At 38.4% G+C, this 23598-nt stretch overlaps 1 protein-coding gene across 2 annotated transcripts; it reads left to right on the top strand.

Annotated features, from left to right (window-relative positions):
- Positions 1 to 1917: 1917 nt before the first annotated feature.
- On the top strand, positions 1918 to 22902 carry PROSER1 (proline and serine rich 1). Of its 2 annotated transcripts, none has more exons than XM_081936319.1 (14): positions 1918 to 2054; positions 3115 to 3223; positions 3894 to 3959; positions 5352 to 5420; positions 5767 to 5861; positions 6526 to 6619; positions 8307 to 8417; positions 8932 to 9015; positions 9855 to 9933; positions 12472 to 12567; positions 13115 to 13159; positions 16932 to 18606; positions 19138 to 19285; positions 20310 to 22902. In XM_081936319.1, exons 2-14 carry the CDS (start codon positions 3179 to 3181, stop codon positions 20439 to 20441), a joined length of 2739 nt encoding a protein of 912 aa, XP_081792445.1. In that variant the 5' UTR covers positions 1918 to 2054; positions 3115 to 3178; the 3' UTR covers positions 20442 to 22902. The 2 variants fall into 2 exon arrangements, with proteins under 2 accessions (XP_081792445.1, XP_081792444.1); XM_081936318.1 differs by having other exon boundaries at positions 12472 to 12576.
- Positions 22903 to 23598: the final 696 nt, after the last annotated feature.

The raw sequence follows: 23598 nt of genomic DNA, 5'->3' as shown, positions 1-23598 counted from the left end.
CCCTTCCAAAGAAGGACCACCGCCAGTTGGGCTCTTCGCCTGGGAAGTAGGAGAGTGAAGAGACGCGCTAGGCTGAAGCTACCGAGAAGCTTTTCTCTTGCACGGCGTTTGTATCCGAGCTACAGACTCGCGGCTCGCAGAAGGAAACATTTATATATATCAAGAATATATAAATACAGCACAAAGTTAAACTATGGAATCTGTAACCCAGAGATGCTAATGGCAAATAATCAGGACAGTCTTGAAACGAAGAGTGGGTTGTGAAGACTCAGTTCATCAATGGCTACTAACATTGATGGCTTTTCATTACGTTTTTTGAGACACCATGCTGAAAACCTCCTTGCTGGGACACAACAAGCATACAAACCAGTTCAGATTTCTCCGTTTTTAAATGCATTCAGATGCCATGTGTCAGGGCCGCAATAAATGCACATTTGGCTTGATCCAACTGTACTTTTTCACAGTCCTTAGTTGCTAATAAAGAGTAGTGGCAGTGAATGTGTACAGCACACATAAATGATTTCCACTTGTTTAATGCAGCCTGAGGCTATTCGGATAAGTTATTAATCCATTATTCCAAAATTTGGATCAATATTCCAATATGCTGATCCATATAAATCTGGCCAACTAATATTATTAGGAATGTGAAAGAGAAGCATATTCACAATTGATCTTCAATAAATATTAAATCCAACATATTTCCAGCTCCTGTCCCAGTGTACCTTACACATATTACTTTTAAAACTTCAGTAGTGCCACAAGATTGTTATTTTATTTTAAAGCTATTATTCCTGGAAAAGAGCTAATGAATGATAAAATACCCTTGTGCAAAATGTACTGTTACCAATAAGGAGTAAATAATCAACTTCAAAAGAAGGGGATGCCAGAGAATGAGGTGGCTGGATGGAATCACCGAAGCAGTAGGCATGAAAAATTGACTCAGAGTATGGCAGAGGACAGGAAGACCTGGAGGAACGTTGTCAATGAGGTCGCGATGGGTCAGACACAACTTCGCAACTAACAACAATCAACTTCAACATCTTCAGTGTTCATTTTTTTAAGGTTCAAGTATCTCAAAGCACAGAAAAAGTAATAGTTTCTTTTATTCGCATTTTGTGTGAAACCAGGCAATGTAGTCTGAAATTGTGTACAGCTTAAATGTGATGTGTGATACCAGGAATTACAACCTAACTGTTCTGTGAACCCTGCAATTAATACTATTAGCTAAACTGGATTGACTAGCTTGGCTAATAGTATTAGCTAATATGTCAGCCAGTTTGGTCTAGTGGTTAAGGTACCGCACTAGAAAACAAGAGACTGCAAGTTTAGTCCCGCTTTAGGCATGAACATAACTGGGTGTCTCTAGGCCAATTATTCCTTCAATTCTTGCCAAGAAAACTGCAGAAACTATCTCAGCTGGTTGCCAGGAGTCAACACTGACTATAAAAAAAGACGGTGGGCTAATATAGGATTCTGTGCCAAAGCGCAACTTTGTCTGCATTCTGGCTCAATAACTGGCATTTTATCCTTACGAATGTGAACAGGAAGGCAGCCCCACCAGGCTTCTCCAAGTCGGTGCCTTCCATACGAAGCTTCAATTCCTGTCATTTCTAGGCAGCAGATGGGGATGGTGAGATCTGAAGCCCATCTCTTCTACAGGAGGGCAAACCTAGGACCTGGCACAGCTCTGGAAATGCGCGCTCGCTGAATACAGTCAATTCTCAAGTTATCCTTGCTTCCAACCGCTAGTAGTGACCACCGGGAGTAGTAAATCCCTCCTAAATCCCGCCCGTGGCCGTCGTTTCCTTCGTGTGGATCCCCCACACTTAATCCGGCACGGGCTTCAGGCACCGGGGCCATTTTCCCGGCATCCCCTGTGAAACGAAGGACGGGCGAGCAGGATCCTCATTGGAGGCGCCTGTCTAAAGACGTCACCGAAGCGCGCCGAGAAGCGAAGTTTCGTGCCAGCGGAGGGGGCCTCGGGGACTTGTGCGGGCGGTTCAGTCGCCGGCCAGCGGTTCTTTTCCCTCCGGCTTCCTGGTCTGCTTCTGATGGTAAGTAGAGCCGAGCGCGGGCTTGGAGGAGCGGCGCCGGAGCTTTCGAGTCTCCTTCCCCTTTCTGCGGGCATGGTTTGGGGCCTCGCCTGCCTCGCTCGTTTCGAGGTTGCCACCTGAAGCGGTTGCATTTCCCAGCAGTGCGAGATTTCTTGGAGATCGCTTTCCTACTTGATGCCGTTCCTTAAAGCCCAACCCACCCAAGGAAGGCTGGACCTCCGAGTAAACTGTTCAGTCTCGGAGTCTTAACTTCCCCAATCAGGAGGTTGTGAGTTCGATCTTAGGTAGAGGCAGACGTAGGGTCTCCTGCTTGGGCAGGGGGTTGAACTAGATGACCTGCAAGATCCCTTCCAACTCTGTTAATGCACCTAGTAGCATGCCGAGCCTATGTTGCTACAGGAATTCAGTCTGGAACATGCACTCAGGTAGTATTAAAAAAAAAATGTCCTTGACGTTCACGTGTCATGTTTGGCCACGATTTCTGTGTGTAAGTATACTGAATGAACAAGCGATTGACTCTGTATTAGTGTGGTAAAACGAGGCTTATAAGAATAAAGGTTGGGTCTATAAAAAAGACCAAGCAGAGCATGTTATATATAAAACAGAGTCCTGTTGTATTCAAAGAGACTACCCATCTAAAAAGTATTGAATTGCATTATAAATCTAAGGTATCTTTCACAAGTAGTGGTATATTAACCATTAATCAGAGTAAGTACATGTTTAGGGCCCCAGGCCCAAGGGGGCACCACAAAGTTGAGAAAGAAAGAAACCCCAATGATTTGTACAGTACGTACAAAGGAGGAGGGCACCAAATTTGTCAGTGCTTAGGGCACCAGTGAGCCTTAATCTGCCACTGTTCACAAGACAATCTCAAGAAGTTTATGTTGTTGCCTCTGCTTAAGACCATAATGTACAAGATGCTTGTATCAGGCTGGGTATGAATGTTTGTTTGTCCTGAGAAGTTTCTGTTATTCGAAAAGAGACAACTGTATTGTTTGACAGTCCTATGAATGGATCATCCTTAAAAATTTTCCCATCAACAACTTTTCTATTCCTTCAGAGGAGACAATTCTGCAGTAAAAGGTGACTGGAACAGACAAAAGGCTGTGACTGCAGAAAACAAGATGGATAAAAAGGCATTTGATACAGTTCTTGATGAAATTAGAAAGGTAATCAATGTTTGTACAATAAAGATATACAGAAGGCAATAGCTTCACTGAATGTAGAAGACAGATTGGAATGATTATACTGATACTTTAGACTAATTATTTAAGGAATTTACAGGTAGTCCTCAACTTACGACCAAAATTGAGCCCAAAATTTCTGTTGCTAAGCAAGACATTTGTTAAGTGAGTTTGCCCCATTTTATGATCTTTCTTGCCATAGTTGTTAAGTAAATCACTGCTGTTAAATTGGTTGTTAAGTGAATCTGGCTTCTCATTGACTTTGCTTGTCAGAGGTTGCAAAAGGTGACCATATGACCCCAAGACATTGTAACCATCATAAATATGACCCAGTTGCAAACTGGATGAATTTTGATCACATGACCATAGGATACTGCAATGGTCATAAATGTAAAAAACAGTCTTAAATCATTTTTTCAGTGCTTTTATAACTTTGAAGTTCAGTAACTGAACTGTTGTAAGTTGAGCACTGCCTGTATACCCTCCTCTTTTACCAAACAATTGTACTTGAAATAGCTAACAATGAAGAGAAAATAAATTACAAAATGTATAGAATCTTCATTTCTGATACATATTCTGTCCACCCAACAGACTTGTCAGAAACCTTCCATTTTAATTCCTGTAAGACTAACAAATTCTATTTCTGTGTTTATAGGCTGTTTTGATGGAATACAAATTAAAAGCAATTGAATATGTACATGGATACTTTTCTAGTGAACAGGTAAGGGAGATGAACTGTTTTATAAGCCATTACAACTAAGGGAAGTTTACTGCAGCATGAAAAAGGCACTTAAAGGTATTTTGTTTTCCTTTCAGCATTTGACAATGGATTGTGCAAAGAGCTCATGAGATTACATTGTAAGAAGTGTACTGTATGAAAGAACAATACAAGATGTTTGTACTTTATATATTCTGATTTGTGCTGTGCTGAATGTGGGGACTGATACAGACTTAACACTGAATGCTCACCATCAATGTCAGGTAGTCCTCAAACAAACATTCATTCAGCAACGGTTTGAAATTACAGTGGCACTTAAAAAGGGACTTTTGATTGGTCCTCAAAATTCCAGCCATTTCAGTGCTCCTGCAGTTACTTGAACAGATTTAAGCATTTTGCAACTAGTTTGCACAAGATCAGTTGCAGGATCCTGCACTCATAATCTCCATTGCTGACCTTCTCTGCTAGCTTCCCACAAGCAAAGTCAGTGGGGAAGCTAGCAGGGAACATCACAAGTTGTTTGAACGTGTCTTCCTCACCTGAACCCCCACCCACCCCCAGGCTTTCTTCACTTGAAGCAATGTGTCATCCTTCCTCCTTCACTCACTTGCACCCACCAGCATCCTCTTTCCCGGGGTTTACCAGCATTCTCATATGCACATCCCATATCTTCTTTCTCTGCAATTATACACATGCATGCATCCCACGCCCTCTTTCCCCAGCCCCCCATTGCATGCTCACAAACACTGGGCATCCTCTTTCCCCTCCCTCAGTTTTTCCCACCCTGCAATACCACCCTAATTTGCATGTGGCCTGTACCAAGCTTCACCCCATCCTCCCTTGCAACCCTGCGTTTCTTACATCTACTTCCCACTTAATGGCCCGCATGTCTTTGGGTTACCACAACAATTGGGAATGCCTGGACTGCTGTCACTAAGAGGTGCAGTCACATGATGTCACAATTTATAACCTAATTGCTACATGGTGGCAATCCCACTCCCAAAGTACAGCCAAAATTCAAAGAGTATCTGTAACACCAACGTTAAAATTTCAAATTATAGAAATAAATTATTTACTTTTCAATTAAATGTGAGGAAAACTTTACATTCTAATTACTCATTTTTTTATTTCATAAAGATATTAAATGCTCAGATAATATGGAATTTGTTATTGCCTATTAAATGTGAGAAAAACTTTACATTCTAATTACTCAAATTTTTTATTTCATAAAGATATTAAATGATCAGATAATATGGAATTTGTTATTGCCTATTAAAGAGGCATTTAAAAGCCTTGAAGATGAGAGAAAATGCTTTTAGTTCAACAGAAGACAGTAGTTCCAAATAAATTATCTTACATATGTACATGTGTGTGATATAATGGTTTCTGATGCAGATTGTTGAGCTTCTGAGGTACTTCTCTTGGGCTGAACCGCAATTAAAAGCTATGAAGGCATTACAACATGTAAGTTTCTGAAGAATCAATGACTTCTTACAATTAATGTAATAATAAATTTTATCCCTCTGAAGTTTTTTTTTTAATTTGCCTTTCCAGCATTCATTTAGTTTATAGCTTAGTCTCTTTTCTGAGGACAGCATGTTTTCATACTTAATGTATCATTAATGTGTTCTCTGATCCAAATTTCTTTTGCCAGAAGCTGAAATATTTTTATTTATTTATTTATTAAATTTATTGTCCACCCATCTTACCACAAGGTAACTCTGGGCGGTTTACAATATTAAAATGCTTGTACTTTGAGCCTAAAATGAGAATGTAACATGGACTGAGGACGCTTTTCTTCTGTTTCTAGAAAATGGTAGCTGTTTCTGCAGCAAAAGTGGTTAATATCCTCAACTGCTTCACTTTTAGCAAAGACAAACTTATTGCACTAGAATTGTTGGCTTCGTAAGTATTCACTGTTGATGTTGCATGCTCTCATTAATACGGGTAGTTACGACCACAATTGAACCCAGCATTTCTGTTATTAAATGAGACATTTGTTAAGTGAGTTTTGCCCCATTTTATGACCTTTCTTGCCTCAGTTGTTAAGTGAATCACTGCGGTTGATATGTTAGTAACCTGGTTCTTAAGCGAATCCTACTTCCCCATTGATTTTGCTTGCCAGAAGGTCGCAAACCATTTGCCAAGCGCCTGAATTTTAGATCACATGATCATGGGGATGCTGCAAAGGTGGTAACTGAAAAACGGTCATAAATCCATTTTTCAGGGCTGTTGTAACTTTGAATGGTCACTAAATGAACTATTGTATGTCAAGGAGTACCTTTACTAGCTTAGTCTTATTGATACTTAGTTGGATAAAAACCTGGTTAATTAAGGCACTTTTTCTAAAAGGCTGTAACTATTTTGTATCATCTTGCTCTGTACAACTGGCTTTTTGTATATGAACAATAAATATTTAGGTAAATACAGCACTTTGCTCTCTATTCATATTAGCTTTTTGTTTATTATTGCCTTTTTGAAAAATATAGTGAAGCAAGATTAAATTATAAAATGGATTGTGGCTGTGAGGATTATAAAGAGTTTTTAAAAACTGTTTGTTTGTTTATAGCAATATAATTGATGCTCAGAATTATCGTCTCATTGAAGACCTCTTCAGAGTTAATATGTCTGAGAAGAAGAGATGCAGAAGAATTCTTGAGCAGGTATTAAGGCAAGGAACATGTATGATTTAGAGTTTTTATAAAACTAGTCAAACAAAAAGTTCCATGAGCTCTTCTCAGGAGAAATCTAGCAGATGTACATGGGAAGAATGTTAATGGTGTGGAAATGTTCCAATTATTTAGAAAAGAAAAATAATTTTCTGAGCTTTATAAAATTGTTAACTTAATTTTTAACCAATATAAATTAGTCATTATATCAATGTTTGTAAATAGAACTTCCACACCCCCTCTAGCCAGGAGGAAATTTCAGCCTCCTTGCTAATTGTGAATCCTGTCAATTGCATTCTTATAAGTGGGAATCACCAAGAGTATATAACCAAAAGAAATTGGGAGATGCCTGCTAGATATTAAAGTTAAGAAGAGGCATTTTGAAAGATTGCTGAGGGATACAATTGGCTTGAGTTAATTCTTAAGACACCAAAATGTGGGAGGCTCTTTCACTCACTAAATAGCAAGTATCCTATTTAAAGAGTCAAAAAAAAAACTTAGTTGGGAGGTTCCAAAATAGAGCATAATTTAAAAACTAAATCTATTTAAAGTAAAGTTGACATAGAGAACCCAGAAGCATCTTACTGCTCACCAGATGGTCCAGCTGAGCACACACTCACAGAGTGAAGCAATTGTTTCAAATGTTTGAGAGTTCGGGTAGTGCTTGTACGATGTGAACGTTACATTTCACACAGTGAATGAAAAATAAATAATGGCAAATCTGATTGTGCAAAACAAGGGATAGAAGGAACAGGCCGTCCCACTCAAATGAGGGGGACAGGCAGCCTGTTTCATAAGTTGGAAAGAAAAGAGCACAATATTTTTTTTAAAAAAATCAGTTTCTACATATAGGGTTTCTATTACACGGTAGTCGCTGAAATACCTTCACTACAGTTTCCTTATTTTTCTTCAACAATGATTATTTGTTAGAAGATCTTTCTTGGGAACTTGCCTAATTAATTGACACTGCCTTGCCCTGCCACAAATTTCAGAACTACTTTTCAGGTAGGGCAAAAAAAAGATGATATCAACTAAGATGTAGCTAGGGAATATCATTCCCAGAGAGGATTTTTATGCAAAATATAAACTTGCCTAGGATTCTAAAATGGTATTCCTAGTCACTGGATAAAAGAAAACAAATGTGTTGCTGCCTTTGCCCACTGCTGCCCTCTTTTCCTTGTACTGCTGCTGTGTAAATGGAAGGCCTTTGAAAAAAGAAAGAGGAGCATGTAAAAATAAGACATGCCTGGCCCTGCCATAGAGGCTATGCTTATCTTGAGCTTGCTGCAGTAAGCATAATTCATCTGCAAACTGGAAATAGGGATATTACATTAATATTCCCTTTCATTTTTTTTATAGAACGTGCTGGGTTGTTTCACAGTAATGAAATCCTCATTCTGAGCTGCTGTGTATGTGGTTTTGTTTTGTTTTCTTTTGCTTTGCTTTTTTTATAATAATAATAATAATAATATATTTATTTCTTAGCCGCACCCTCTCCCGAAGGACTCGGGGCGGCGTACAACGAAACATACGAAATAAATATGTAAACAAAACAAACATATAGCAAAGACATACACTGAAACATACACAAGGAGGAGGTCGATTGATAAAAACAATTAAAATACAGTATATAAAACCCCTAGAAATTAAATATAATTAAAATATATATTATATATTTTAGGCTTCCAAAGCAGGATGCAAAGCACCTCATGCTATGATATCTTCCTGCGGCATGATTCCTGGGAACCCTTATCCAAAAGGGAAGCCTAGCCGTATCAATGGAATTTTTCCTGTACGTATGGTCTTATTGTCCTTTCCATTTGTCGGAATTTTCTATTGTATGTCTTTTAACATATAAATTGTGTTTTGTAGAACACTGTATCCTTTCTGTGTGAAGATTTATTCTACTCAGCTTATCTCAAAGAAGGCATGTTATTTAACTTCTAGATTATCTCATAAAATAGTATTCATGCTGATTAAATGTAGAGGAAGCTGTCTTGTCATGCTTTGTATCATCATATATATTTTCCTTTATTTGATAAATTGAAAATATTACGCTCAAGTTTAAGGTGATAGATAGATAGACAGACAGACAGACAGACAGACACACACACACACACACATATTAGTTTAGTGTGTGGTGTGAACTTAAACGTGGTTTGTAAACCTATTTTTATGATTTATCCATTAATCAGCTAATTTATTTCATAAGCCATGATTAAGCAAATCATGACTACTGTACGGTAAGTCTTTTTCCTTCTAATATAGTGTTATATATTCATTAATGCAAAATCTGTATTCTATAGGGTTCCCCTGTTAAGAAGGAAAATGAGGATTATTCTAGTGAAGGCAAGGGAATAGCAGCTCGCATTCTTGGACCATCAAAACCAGTAAGTCACATTAATGACATAATCAAAAGATACCATTGACTTTGTTGTTGAAAACTAGATAAATTTAGTAGGAAAAAGAATTAACTAAGAATACAAATGTGTCAAATACAACCCCTGTTTGTTACAGATAGCAGCTGACATATAAATCTAAGTTTTTGTTCTTTAAAATACCTTGTTCAGATGTCTATAAAATTAAGAAAGAACAACTTTCATAAAAGGAATGAAAAGAAAGTATTTCAAGTACATTCTGAATGCAAGAAAGCAGAAGTTTGATTATTAAAAACAGACTTTCCCAACTTGATATCTTTCAGTTGTTTAGGATTATAATTTTTATAATTTGTACCCCAACATTGTGCATGCAGAATGTGGGAATTGCAATCCAACACAACTATAAGTTAGAGAAGTCTACTTAGGCCAGCAGTGGATATTGTTAGGCTTTGTTACATCATAGTGACCTATAGGTTTGTCCTAGGGTTATATGACATATTTCCTCAGTGCTTAGATTGGTGTTGGGCAAGAGGTACAGCCCTACTTTCTCTTGCTATTCAATTACTACAGTTATTGAGATTCAAAGAAAGGGGCAGGAATAAAAAAGGGAAGCAGTAGTAAACCACATTTTAGATTAGCTGATCACAGAGGTGGAAAAGAAAACCTATAGGAGGCTGAATCAAATAATGAACAGATTTACCACTGAAAGAAAATCAGTGAAAGGAGATAGGAAAGAAGAATCTTTGTCAAAGCCAAGTGTGTCATTTGGCACAAAAGTGTGTATTGCACACTATCTTGGGTAGCCTATTTTCATGATAGCTTTGCATATAATCTTTGACCTTCTTATTTAGGCTCCAGCAACATACAATCCACACAAGCCTATTCCTTATCCGATTCCTCCTTGTCGACCACATGCAACAATTGCACCAAGTAAGCTTTGGTCCTGTTATTTGACAATGATTCTAATTGTATACCTAATTGGTACTTTTCATAGATAGCTGATAGCCTCATGTGTATTATTTATATATGAATAAATTTGTTTTTGTTGAGGTTGCTTGCTTCCTGTATATTTCGTGTCGGGGTGTGAATTCCGCCCTGTAAATCAACGATGTATGGACCGTGGAATTTCCTTGTAGTATACTTTTGAAATAAGCAAAATAAACCCGAGGCATAATCTAAGAAAAACATTTTAATTGTAAAGAAAGTAAAAATACAAACTTACTAAGCTAATTGATTACATATTGGCAGAGCCCCTGTCTGCCTTGGCATACAGACAAAGGAAGGAAGGAAAGAAGGTATGTGATGTAATGACATGCACAGTAAATCATTGCTGATAAGAGACAGTTCATTCTGCCGTATAACTCAGAATGTAGGCACAGCTGGCAAACCAAATAAACGCAGTGACATTTCGTTTATATTTGTGTCTAATCTTTTCTGAAGTTAATAGCCTGTAATAATAGGTGATGCTTAGAGCTGAAAAATCTTCTCCCTGGAGAGTTTTATTGACATTAAGCAAAATATCTGTTGTGTGCTAGTAATTGAAGCTACCACATTTTCTGTTCCTTCCATAAATAGAATAAATAAATAAATAAATACATACATACATACATACATACATACATACATACATACATACATACATACATACCCGTGTTTCCCCGAAAATAAGACAGGGTCTTATTTTCTTTTGCCCCACGAAATAAGGCCTTGGGCTTATTATAGGGGAGGGCTTATTATTTCCGGGGCAGGTGAGAAGCGAGGCGCGCCTTTTACCTTTCCAGCTCCGTCGCGTTCCTCGCCATTGTGCTCAGGGAAACGGCTGGTAAAAAAAAAAAACTTTTCGCAAGTTCAATCAAACATCTTGAAATCGCGAGAAGGGGTTTTTTAACCAGGGGCTTCCCTGAACACAATGGTGAGGAATGCGAAGGAACTGGAAAGGTAAGAGACATGCCTCGCGGTCCAACACCGCCCACTTCGCCCCAATGGTAAAGGCAGCCTGCCTGGTTCCCTTCCCCGCCGTCCCTTTAACGAGGGGTGGCAGGTGGGGGGGAGAAGCTAGGTGCGCCTCTTACCTTTCCAGCTCCGTCGCTTTCCTCGCCCTTTCGCCCATTGAATCCCCTTGTAAAAAAAAAAACCTTATGAGCAAAGAGCGAGGAATGCAACGGAGTTGGGAAGGTAAGAGGCGCACCTTGCTTCTCCCCCCCCCCACCTGCCACCCCTCGCTAAAGGGACGGCGGGGAAGGGAACCAGGGAGGCTGCCTTTACCATTGGGGCCAGATGGGCGGTGTTGGGCCGTGAGGTGCGCCTCTTACCTTTCTAGCTCCATCGCGTTCCTCGCCATTGTATTCAGGGAAGCCTGTGGTAAAAACAAAACAAAACCCTTCTTGCGATTTCAAGATGTTTGATTGAACTCGCGAGAAGGGGTTTTATTTTTCACTAGCTGCTTCCCTGAGCACAATGGTGAGGAACGCGAGGAAGGGAAACCAGGCAGGCTGCCTTTGCCATTGGGGTGGGTGGTGTTTTTTTGCGCGAGAAGGAACAGGCGAGAGGGCGTGATCACATTGCTGGCCTGCTGCTGTTTTTGCGACGAGCCCTCTTTTTGCCCCGCAAGCTGTACCGGTAGGTGGTACAGTGTTAATGGCGGGGACTAGTTGTGCATGCGCTTAAATAGTTGGGGGTGGGCTTATTTTCAGGTGAGGGCTTATTATGGCGCATGCTCTGAAAAGCCCGATTGGGCTTATTAGCAGGGCATGTCTTATTTTTGGGGAAACACGGTACATACATGCATGCATACATACATATATGCATACATACATAAAGAATAAAAGGAAGGAGAGTGAACAATGTGATAATTCTTTCTTTTTTAATAAGAATTTTATTAGTTTTTAAAAACATTTATAGGAAAGGGTAAGTAGGTATACAAAAAATTTTGACAGCTACATCGTGCCAAAGGTAGAAATCCCCCCAAATCTCACAACTTTTACAAAAGAGAAAACCAAAAAGTAAAAGATAAACAGTAACAGCTTTTTGTTTTACATTGTATCAACCATATGTTCAATCATCTCTTGTGTCACTTCCAGCAATTACATTATATCAACAATTGCAATAATGTTTCAAATATATTTATTTTTGTGGACAATGTGATAATTCTTGCCTAGCATCTTTTTCCGTTTATTGGATACTAGATGAAAATTTCATTTTTCTTCCAGGCCAAATTTTATGTACTGTACACCCAGTATAATATAAGTTAAGCTATTTTTATTTTTTTTGCAGACAGAATACAAGTAATGTATAATATTGAATAGTTTTACATAAGTAAATAATGTTAAAATATTTTTAAAGCCTTGTTGAGGAACTGTGATTTTCACACGTGCTACTTAAGATGAGACAATGAACAGAGCAACCCAATAGGAATAGAGGCTAGTTTATTATTTCTCCAATTTTCTGTGTCTTCTGTTTCCTTACCAGGTGCTTACAACAATGCAGGTCTTGTTCCACTGGCTAACGTCATAGCTCCTGGTTTGCCAACTACACCATCATATACCTCTAGTACTGTAGGAACAGGTAAAGCAGGTATCCTTGAAATGCCCAGGTGACCGGTTTATGTTTCAGCCAAGCCAAGAAGTAAGAAAGAACATGTAAATGACAAAGAACATGAGATAGAGCCAGTTTGGTCTAGTGGTCAAGGCACCAGGCTAAAGCCAGATGACCTTGGGCCAGTCACATTCTCCCAGCTCAACCCACCTCACAGGGTTGTTGTGGGGAAAAGAGGAAGGTATATGGGACATGTTCACGACCTTATTTGTAGAAATAATAAAGGGAGGGGGAATGAGAGAAAGAAAGAAAGAGAAAGGAAAGAAAGAAAGACTGGGACAGATTATTGCTCTTGGATTCAGCAAGCCACTGCCAGGCTCCCTCAACCCATCCTGCAGCTGTTCTGAAAGGGAAATGTCAAATGAGGTGCATCTATTGGGGGTTTTTTTATCACTTCATCAAGAGGGGGAAAAAATCACAGTGGGGGAATGAGCACCTCAGAGCTTTAGTAAATGGGAAGCTTGAGGCAGGACAATGGTATTCACTTCTTCCTTAATTCATTATACTCTTTATATAGAAAATGAAGAACTTTCCAATCAAACAAAATCTTCCCAAAGTCAAGGTAAGCTATCTATTTACAAAGACAAGCTACTGTAATTTCAAATACATAAATCTAATGCAGATTTTTTTAAAATAGCAATTTTAAGAAAAAGTATAAATGTGCCAAATTTACTAACTGATTAGAGGGGTTTTTTCCTGATAGTTGATCTCATATGTATATACATACTGAGTCCTGGATATATATCATATTGAGAATTATTGTGAGTAATTCATTGTGTTTGTTCCTAGGTTTGATTAGATAATGATTTGGATGGACTCGGAAGCTTAAGTACAATTAGTGCTGAGTCTTTTTTCTGCAGTGAGATGACTTGATTTTATTATTTGAAAGCTTTTGTTTAGCAGAAGTAGGTGAAAACTGTATTTGCTCTCATCAATAGATAGTTGAATTTCTACTAAAATGCAAGTCCTCTTTTAAATTATTTAAAAAATATTTGTGCTTTGAAAGTAAGCCCCATTGAGCTTTTATCTGGGTAAACATGCAGGGGATTGTACTTTTTTTAAAAAAATCCTTTCTTTAACTATTTACAATACAATGAATATAGTATAAAAGAGAATTTGTGAAGCCTTATTTTTTATTGCAGTATCCAAGAACAATTAAAGTATCAATTGAACAATAATTAAGCTTTTGTTTAATGATTTAAGATTAAACCATTAAAATAAACTTGGGGTGAACTAGGAATAAATCAGGAGAATGAAAATGTGTATAAAAATCATTCTGCCGTTCACATGCTTTTGCATACTGTTCTCTGCAGTATGTCTCAAATGTGAACGGTACAACATGTATGGCATTGTATTATTCTAGCATCAAGTCGCAGATGAGTGTGAAATTCAGTGGTGGATTCAGCCAGTCCTCACCTATTCTGGAGAACCGGTTGTTAACTTTCTAAGCAGTTCAGAGAACTAGTTGTTGGAAGAAATCTCATTTTGTTTTTTTCCACTTTACAGGGCTAATCCTGTAAGGAAGGCAGGAAGGAAACATTCTAGTTGTTTCTAGCCTAATCTTTACAGAAACTGCCTCTCCAGTTAACCCTTATTACGTTGTAACAGCTAAGGCAAAGCATCCATCGAAGTGAGTGACATTGAGTTGGCCACACCCACCCAGTCACATGACCACCCAGCTGGTCATTAGGGCAGAGAACTGGTTGTTAAATTATTTGAATCTCACCACTGGTGAAATTATTTCCTATTGCTTGCTGGAAAAATAAATGGCAGTCCTTTTCTTTAATAGAACAAAGTGTCTTACTCAAAGCGCCTTCTGCACCACTAACTTTTTTAAATCTCCATTGACAGACTTTCTATGAGGCAATACAATTTCTAATTCTATCCAGAAATAATGGGTTTCATGGATAATTGAAGTTTTGTCCCCCTTTTATTCATTTACCATTCCCAGAGTGAAAGTATTGAACATACTTGCCATTTGAAAATTCCTAACACTGTCTCACAAGAAAATTAGGAAACACTGGCAACAGTCATGGATCCAATTACTGTACTTAAAAAGATTGCTTTAAAGTCAGAAAGGTTTCCTTTTTTTCTCCTGTTTAGCAGAATTAGTCAGAGGTATGTTCTGTAATGCGGTTACTTAGTGACTATTATTTTTATCTCAAATTAATGGTTCACCAGTTTTGCTGTACAACTTCTTCCCATTATATTTTCTGGAGTAATGCTGCTTTTCTCTATACTTTCTAAACTATAAAAACTCCAGAGTTTCTAAGTATTATGAGTTCATCATGCCTATTTAACATAATTGAGTTTCTTCTACTTTCAGTGGTATTTATCTATTTATGCTTGTATACTAGCAGATCAGACTGACTCACAGTGGTGTACAGACAAAATAAAAATGAAATTAGTAAGATAGAGCCCTAAAATAATCTATATACTACTAAAACTCTCCTGTACATCTGTTTGTAACCTTCAGTTGGGCAAAATGGTGCATTCTTAGACAATAGTTTTTGAATCAATAGGCTGACTTAAAAATATATAGAAAAGTAGTTAACTTCAGCCATGTGTTTATTATTTCCAACACTCCATGCCAGTTTCTCACAAGGAAAGTCAGTGGGGAAGTTGACACAAAGTTGTTTCTATTTTCACTGCTTTTTTGCCTGCAGATGGTCATTCTGTTTCTCTGCTTAAATAAGAAAATATCTGTGAAACAATAACCCAATGGGTCACAGGTTGTCTAGTAAACAATAATCATAGGTATTAATTATCTCAGATGTACATAACAGTCCTGTAAGAAAGTTCCATTTTGATGAACTTCTGGAATGATGCCAACAACCTCTGGCTGTTCCACAGGGGGTGCATTACCACAGAAAAATGTTGCTGATCCCCACTCATCTCACATACACAGGCAATGCAGAGAGAAAGAGAGAGAGTGTGTGTTGGCAGAGAAGGAATTAGGGAGATAAAGAAGGCCCTCAATTTTTGAAAAATCTTAAGGTACCCATTTTATATATAAACCCTCTGAATATTCACACTAGTTACTGTATTTTTGCAGAATATAAGACGCACTTTGCTTTTGGGGAGGAAAACAAGGGGGGAAAATCTGCCTCTGCCTCCCAGCAATTTGTCTCCTTAAAGGAAACAGCAAACAGTACACACGATATGCACTGTTTGCGGTATCAGACTATACTTGTACAGATGCTGTTAAAATTGATGTGGCTTTCTGGAAGTATAGTTATTCTCTGCTATTTAAAAAAAGATACAATAGCACTGGGCCTCTTCAGATCAAGCATTTATTTTAAAAAGCTTCTTCATTTTGTTAAGTTGTCTAAAACAATAATAAAGCAGACTTTAAAAATAAGTCTAATAATTTAAACATTCTATAGGCATTTATAGTTATCGACTTATCTCCTTGCAGCAAACAGCAAACAGCCTTATCAGCACAAGAAAAAAGAATCTACCTCTGCCTCCCAGCTATTTGCTCATGCAGCAAACAGCAAGTTTCATTTTCAATTTTGGCATGGGCCTCCCGATCATCAGCTGTTTCAGGCTGCAGGGATTGCCATAGCCTATTGCCGCCTCCGCAAGCCCCATTTTCCCTATTTGCTGCAAGGAGGTAAATTGCTGGGAGGCAGAGACCAAAGGATTGGGGCCAGTGGGTGAGTGGGGCTACATTCAGTGTATAAGACAAAACTAAATTTTCACCCTCTTTTAAAGGGGGGGAGGTGTGTCTTATACTCCAAAAAATATGGTATTTCTGTTTGGGAAAATTTTAGTTCAAAATAGGAGACTTGCTTGCATTCAAATGAGAAATGGACAGCCACAGAAGCTTCAACTCATGAACGTTGTGTGAACATTGATTCATTTGGATTTTTAAAATGCCCAGATTGCTTTGGGCACCTAATAAATAACGAAACAATGGAAAAATATCTAGAAAAGCATGCATACTAGAACACAAATATGCAGAACTGTACAGTTTTTAAATGGCCATATTAGTAAAGCAACAAAACCTAGAATCGGGATATGAGACTAAAATTAATACCAAATGGATTGTGATTGAATTGTATGGTAAGTCCCTTCGGGGAGAGGGGGCGGTCTAGAAATCAAATAAAATTGAAATTGAAAAATTGTAACAGTTCAGACAGCAGAATAATTGAACCAGTGATTTTGTCTCATTTTGCGTACCATTTTGCTTTTTTGTAGTTATAGTAGCATCTTTTATTTTGCTCCTATGCTGATCCGTTGCTATGTAAGCTGTATTAAAATGCATTCATGTTGAATACAAACATATCTACTGCCTCCCAAGAATTCTTACTGATTTTGTTTCTTTCCAGCTTTTGCCACACAAATGAATCATCTCTTTGCACCTCATGGTTCTAATCCTGCTGCTACTCCAGCCCCAACCCCATCACCGGTTAAAGCAATAAGCCATTCATCAGCACTTCCATCTTCAGCTGTCCCAGGGATAAGCGTGTCCAACCCTGCCTTTCCTGTCTTCCCTGGGCAGGTTATCTCCTCCATCCATCCACCTCAACCATCCACTCCTGTTCCTACTGTGGTCAAATCTCATTCGCTGCCTGCTGTTCCTGCCACATCTGCTCATGGTGCCAGCACTGCTCCACTCCCTGCATCTTTTTCTGGACTGGCTTCTGTAGCAGCCCAAGGGCTCTCCACGCTGTGCGCCACCCCTGCACCTAATGAAGCCTTTGCATCTGCCCCTGCACCCTTCGCCAGCCTTCCTTTTTCTGCAGCGTCTGCCACTGCCCCAGCTAATAATCCTAATTCATTGTCATCTGCTTTTGCTGGCCTGCCTTTGTCCTTGACCCCTAATCCTCAGGGAGTAGCTACCTCTATTTCATCGACCATTGCCAATTCTCCTGCCACTAGTTTATCTTGCCCAGTTAATTTACCTAACCCACTTTTATCAGCTTTAAAGGGGTTTCTCTCAGTGAACGATAGCTCATTAATTAATTCAAGTGCTCTGCCTTCAACTGTGACTGCTGAGCTTGCTTCTTTATCTGGTCTTCTCAGTCAGAACTCCGAAGCTGCCTCTTCATCCAGTAGCAAATGTTACACTCCAACTGTTACCTCTTCCCTTCAGCATCTTTCTGCTCCAGGACTCTCCATTTTCTCAGGCCTCGCCTGTCAGCCAGGAGGGAGCAGTAGTGCCACTTCTCCAGCATTGTCATCGCAGTCTCCTTTAACAATGTCATCGTCCAATTTGCCGGTCAGCTGTGGCTCCTCAGTGGGTCTTCCTCATTGTCCAAGCCCTGCCAATCCTGAACAACATGTTTCCTCCGCTCCAGTTGCCCCAGTTCTGATTAAAACTGAACCCACGAGCCCGACTCTTTCAGGCCTCACAATCCCAACCCCTTCTGGGGGGTCCAATCACAGCACTTCAGGCTTGGCAGCCCTTGGGCATGCCTATTCCTCAGCTACTTCGTTACCATGCAGTTTAACTAGTTCCCTCAATCCAGCACTTCCCACTTTGACCTCTCCTCTGAACAGTTCCCCATCTATTCCCTCCCACGCTTCATCCACTCCGGTATATAATGCACTTCCTCCTTTCACTTCCTTGACCAACAGTTTTGCTTTTACTGGCAATCCAGCGCTTACTCCAGCGGGGCCTCTGTTGTCCATTCCACCGACAACTACTTCTGCCCCACATGTCAGCTCCTCGGGCCCCGGTCTTCCGCCACTCATTGCCACAGCAGCTGCCCCAGCTCCACCATTCTCCCTTAACTTGTGCAGTGCTGTCTCTTCCCTGTTTTCTGTTCCTCAAGTGCCCCTGGGCTCATGCAACTCATCCTTCCCTCCTTTCCCTGTCTCTAACACACCCTCTGTCACTCCTGCTCTCCCTTCTTTCCCTGGGCTCCAGGCATCCTCTACAGTAGCAGCAGTTGCACCCCTGCCAGCAGCTGCCACAGCCCCATCTTCAGCTCCGGTGCTGCCAGGGTTTGCCTCGGCCTTTAGCTCAAACTTCAACTCTGCACTTGTGGCACAGGCTGGGTACGTTTACGTTGAAAAGTCGTTTTGGCAAATTTCTTACAGTAATATGCAGTATGAAGCCTTAAGTGTGAATTGTAAAAGAATGATAATCATTATGCTTGCTTTCTGAATTCTCTTATTGTTAAATGTTGATAGATCCTGTCTATGGTTTTTCTTAATTTCCTTAATCTAGCAGGGGAAGATTTATCCTGATAGAGGATATATAATTGTTTTAAATTGATTGGAATCTTTGAGAGATATTCTATTTAGGAATAAAATATTGGAATATTTCTACTACATACACTGAAATAACCAGTTCCAAATTAGCATGACTTTGGGCCCAACCTGAGTTATTTATCAAAATAATAAAGCGGGATACAAATAAGTAAAGGGTCACATTGAAAACACTCCTTAATCAAATGTTGATTGCTTCCATACATTGAATCTATATAAGCTGTATGGTCATAGGTTGGAATGTAACAATTATCTTTTTTTGGGGTTTGGTAGTGTTGAATGTGTGAATTTGAAAATGTTCTGCTTCTGCATTTTTAGCCTGACGTCTGGACTTCAGGCCCCTGGAAATACAGTTTTTCCAGGACTTCTGTCTCTACCTACCATCCCTGGACTTGCTCAGAATGCAACACAATCTTCCCTCCAGGAACTTCAGCACAGTGCAGCTGCACAGTCAGCATTACTGCAGGTAAAACAATACATAAATAAAAAGATAAGATAGACATGGAGAATAGAGAAATGATAAATAAAGAATAAAATGTTCTGACATCTACAGTAAGAATAAAAGTATTATAGATATAAAAACACAAAAAGTTTTTTATTTTATTTTGGTTACTTAAAATTTGATGTGAGGAAGAAACATCAGGGATTGTATGGTGGAAGCAGATAATTATTTTGGTGAAATAATATCTAATTTTTTACAAAATATATGGTTATAGGCTATTATGTGGAATGTACAATTCACGTGTATATATATAAATTGCTGCATTTCCATAGCTTCATTGGAACTAAAGATCTCTGCGGAAAGGATAAGCTAAGAAGGTGCCCCCAGGTACCTTCTGAATCTCTTAGGGATTTCCAGTAGGTGCTTGGAGTCAAATAGTCAGATCATCAGCCTCCAGAAATCCTTCCTATGATAAAAGACCTTCATAAAAGAACAGTCGCTTGCCCCTGATAGAGATGCGTTAAGTGTGGAATGTTGCATGAGATCAGGCATTTTAGATTATTTAAATTGCAAATTTCTGATATTATAGTTATAAATTTTAATGTAACTTTTCCCAAGATAACATCTTTCATATATGCTGGAGGAATTCTGTCAATGTAGCCTTTAACTAGGAATTCTGGGAACTATTCAACACCTCTAGAAGTCACACACTACTCTGTATGACATAACAGATTCTGAACATCCAAGTGAAGTCTCATTACCTCGTTTTTATTATAGTTGTAACTGTATTCTATCAGTATATCTTTGCTAATATTTGGCTGTATAAATCATAAAACATTTTCATCCATTAATTTTTCGATTAGGAACTAAGTGTGAAATTTGTGCAGGTACATGTAAGTGATGTAACTTTTATTTGCATATTCTGGAACACTGAATCAAACTTTCTGAGAGTTGTATTTTACCTTCCTTGCTGGCAAATGTGGATTTTGGAATGGCCAAGGATCCAGCTTGTAGACATACTATTAATTTCTTGTTTGTCTCTTTAAAGATACACTCTGCTTCTGCTCTAGAAAACTATGGCTCCCAATCTGAAGGTTTCAGTGCATATCCCCCAGCAGCGGGAACATCTGGAACACCTTTTTCAGTGCAGGCAAATCTTCCCCAGACTGGATGGCAATAATGAACATCAATTTCAGCTATCAAGAAGAATGCTCTAAAAGCTTAGGATGCTTCCTTTGGAAAATACATTTTCAGTACATATTATTCAAGAGAGATTCCAAATGCAGTAACTGTTGCTGAAATGATATGAAAACTGGATATATTTTTTACTTTATATCAATGACCCTAGGAAGCCTTCATTCCATTTTTCATAGTGCACTCTGAGGATACTTTAATCCAAATAGGATTTTTAAGATCCAGGCTAACTAATTACTGGGAAAAAAACCATTTTTCTTGTGATATTCAGTGTTTTACAGATAGTTAAAAATCACAGCAATGCATGAGGTATAGATACTAATTTAAAGATGTAGATCAAACTCCCCACCTACCCCGCTCAACTTGCTTTAGGAATTTAATCTTGTGCATCTGCCTACTTGGGCTGAGCGGATTTGCACTCCTTTCTGCCTTGTCCTATAGAATCAATTCTAGTATTTTTTTTAAATTCTTTTTAAAAATTGATTATCCATTGCTATTTACTCTGACGCAAGTAGCCCTCAACTTAGAATCATAATAGGGACTGGAAAATTCATTATTAAATGGTTAACTGAGGCATCACGTGGTTGCATCCAATTTACAACCTTTTTCATTAAATCGTTAAGCAAATCTCCCATCAGTTGTTGAAACATCACATGACTGTGACTTGCAGTCTCCTGCAGGCTTCCCCATTGACTTATCAGAAGCTGGCAAGGAAGGTTGCAAATGGTGCGCACATGACTGCAGGACACGGCAGCTGTTACGAATGCAAGCCAACTGCCAAACACCCAGATTGCAGTCACATGACTGTAGGGACTGATTGTAAGTTACCTTTTCAGCATCATTGTAATTTCAAAGAGTTGCTAAACAAATGGTTCTAAGTCGAGGACTACCTATACTTGTTATTGAAAGTTCTGGTACTTAACCATTTGTCTCAGATCTTTATTCCATCCTTTCCAAGCTGGTAGTTTCAGGATGTCTTGGCATTTCGGCTTCAAGATAGCTGCATTTTTGAAGTGATAATTCCAACACACCTGGAGGGTATTAAGTAGGGAAAACTGTTTTTACTTATATTTGCAATCTACCTCCCAAACTAATAATTTATTCAGTCTTCTAGGATACCAGAAGTCTGCTGTAGATATGTATCTTTTAATGTGTAACTTCAGATTAAGTGTACAGTTTCCTTCAATCAGTAGGAAATGCATTTTGTAGATTATAGTTTATGTTCCATACTAATCAAAGGTTTTTATCTAATTCATGAACAAGGCACTGGCAATAACACTACTAATGGGTCTAATATAGCCCATAAAATAAATCAAATATATTGAAGACATTTGGATTTGTGAATCTAGTATTCACTTTATTTATGAGAACAAAACAAATGCACATAATGATGTCAGATTTGAATGAATTACGTGGTTAAATTCTGAAAATTTTGAACTTTTAAATAGGTGTAGCTAGGTTTTCACACAGGTTCTTTCCAGTAACACTGATGGGAGAGCCAAAATAATTAAATACATTTATTATATTGGCTTTTTGAAATTAAGACCAATTCTAATTATGAATTGTGCAATATAACATTGTTGCTATTTTAATAAAAAACTTCTGTACTATTTCCTGTAACTTCTGAGAAAGTTACGTCTCTTCAGCTATTCTTCTACAGGTAGTCCTTGACTTATGACCATAATTGAGCCCATAATTTATGCTGCTGAGACATTTGTTAAGTGAATTTTGCCCCTTTTTACGACCTTTCTTGCCACAGTTGTTAAATGAATCACTGTAGTTGTTAAATTAGTAACAGTTGTTGAATTAATCTGGCTTCCCCATTTACTGCTTGCCAGAAGATCGAAAAAGGTAAATCGCATGATTCTAGGACACTGCGATGTTCATAAATACTAGCCAAGCATTTGAATTTTGATCATGTGTCCATGGGGATGCTGCAATGGTCATAAGTTTGAAAAATAGTCGTAAGTCACTTTTTTTAGTGCTGTTGTAACTTTCAACAGTCATTAAATGAAGTGTTTTAAGTCGAGGACTAACTGCATTGTAGCTCCTAACATCCTTTAATATTGGCTATGCTTTTATGCTGGGAGTTAAAATTCATCCACAGCTAAAAGACACAGCTTCATCAGCCTTGATTTAACATCTGTAGTGATGAATTTAACCCCTGCCACATAATATCTCTTAAAATAATTTTGATCATATTTTAGATTTATAGTAGATATACGTGATGTTAAATTTTTAATGTGAACTTAATGCACTTTGTTGCAGTGCATAGCTTAATGCTTTTTTCTAAAGATGACAGTCTACTGAATAGTATTACTAATGTAGAAATTTTCCATAGGTAAGCAGGTATGGAGAATTCTAATATGTATATAGCTGTATTTTTATAATTTTTTAAAATAAAATGAATAGCAGTGATGTTTTTAAAATAGACTGAATAAACAGTTCTTTACAAACCTGCCTTGAGTAGTTTTTTACATATCAAAGTAACGAATATAAAAAATCCTAATTCAAGATTAGTATCCAGTTTAGTCATTCTACAACAAAACAGTCACTGCGGCTAAATCAAATTGCATCTTATCCCTGCTATTATCCATACTAGTATACATGTGCACATACATCGAAGCTAATCACATTTTAGAATAACCAATGTTATGCAAAAAACAAAAAGAAATAATAAAGAATGAAAGGTATTGGATACAAAAAGGAATTATAACTAAAACTAGCTTACACAAATATCATTGCAACCATCTTTGCTTCTACAGTATTCATACACTGCTTCTTTCTAAACTTTTTACCTCTTTCATTTTCTCATCAACCCCATCCAGACACTATTTTCTCAGCCTTCTCTTCTCTCTCAGCCTATTCACATTTCCTTCTGATATTGGTTTTCCTATGCAGCTCTCATTCTTTCAGTATGAACAAGTTTTCTCAATGAATCATAGAATTGAGAAAGACTTTGGAGGTCTTCTAGTCCAACCCCCTGCTCGAGCAGGAAACCATTTCAAGCAAACGGCTGTCCAGTCTCTCTCTAAAAATCTCCAGTGATGTTTTTTTTTTGTACTGTTATTTATAGCAGCATTCTACATATAGGTTGGAAAATGTCCCCCAGGGTGCTAACAGGCACTGCTGTGGGGTGTGGA

The sequence above is a fragment of the Natrix helvetica genome (assembly GCF_964273705.1).
Source record: "Natrix helvetica genome assembly, chromosome: 1".
Taxonomy (NCBI): Eukaryota; Metazoa; Chordata; class Lepidosauria; order Squamata; family Natricidae; genus Natrix; species Natrix helvetica.
The sequence above is the reverse complement of the archived record's forward strand: the minus strand, read 5'-3'. Positions and strand labels throughout refer to the sequence as shown.

Excerpts from the sequence above, each read along its gene's own strand:
- PROSER1 (XM_081936318.1), top strand. The coding sequence starts at position 3,179 with ATGGATAAAAAGGCATTTGATACAGTTCTTGATGAAATTAGAAAG. Across the intron at positions 5,862-6,525 it reads GCACTAGAATTGTTGGCTTC|CAATATAATTGATGCTCAGA; the intron begins GTAAGTATTCAC and ends GTTTGTTTATAG. Across the intron at positions 18,607-19,137 it reads GCACTTGTGGCACAGGCTGG|CCTGACGTCTGGACTTCAGG; the intron begins GTACGTTTACGT and ends CTGCATTTTTAG.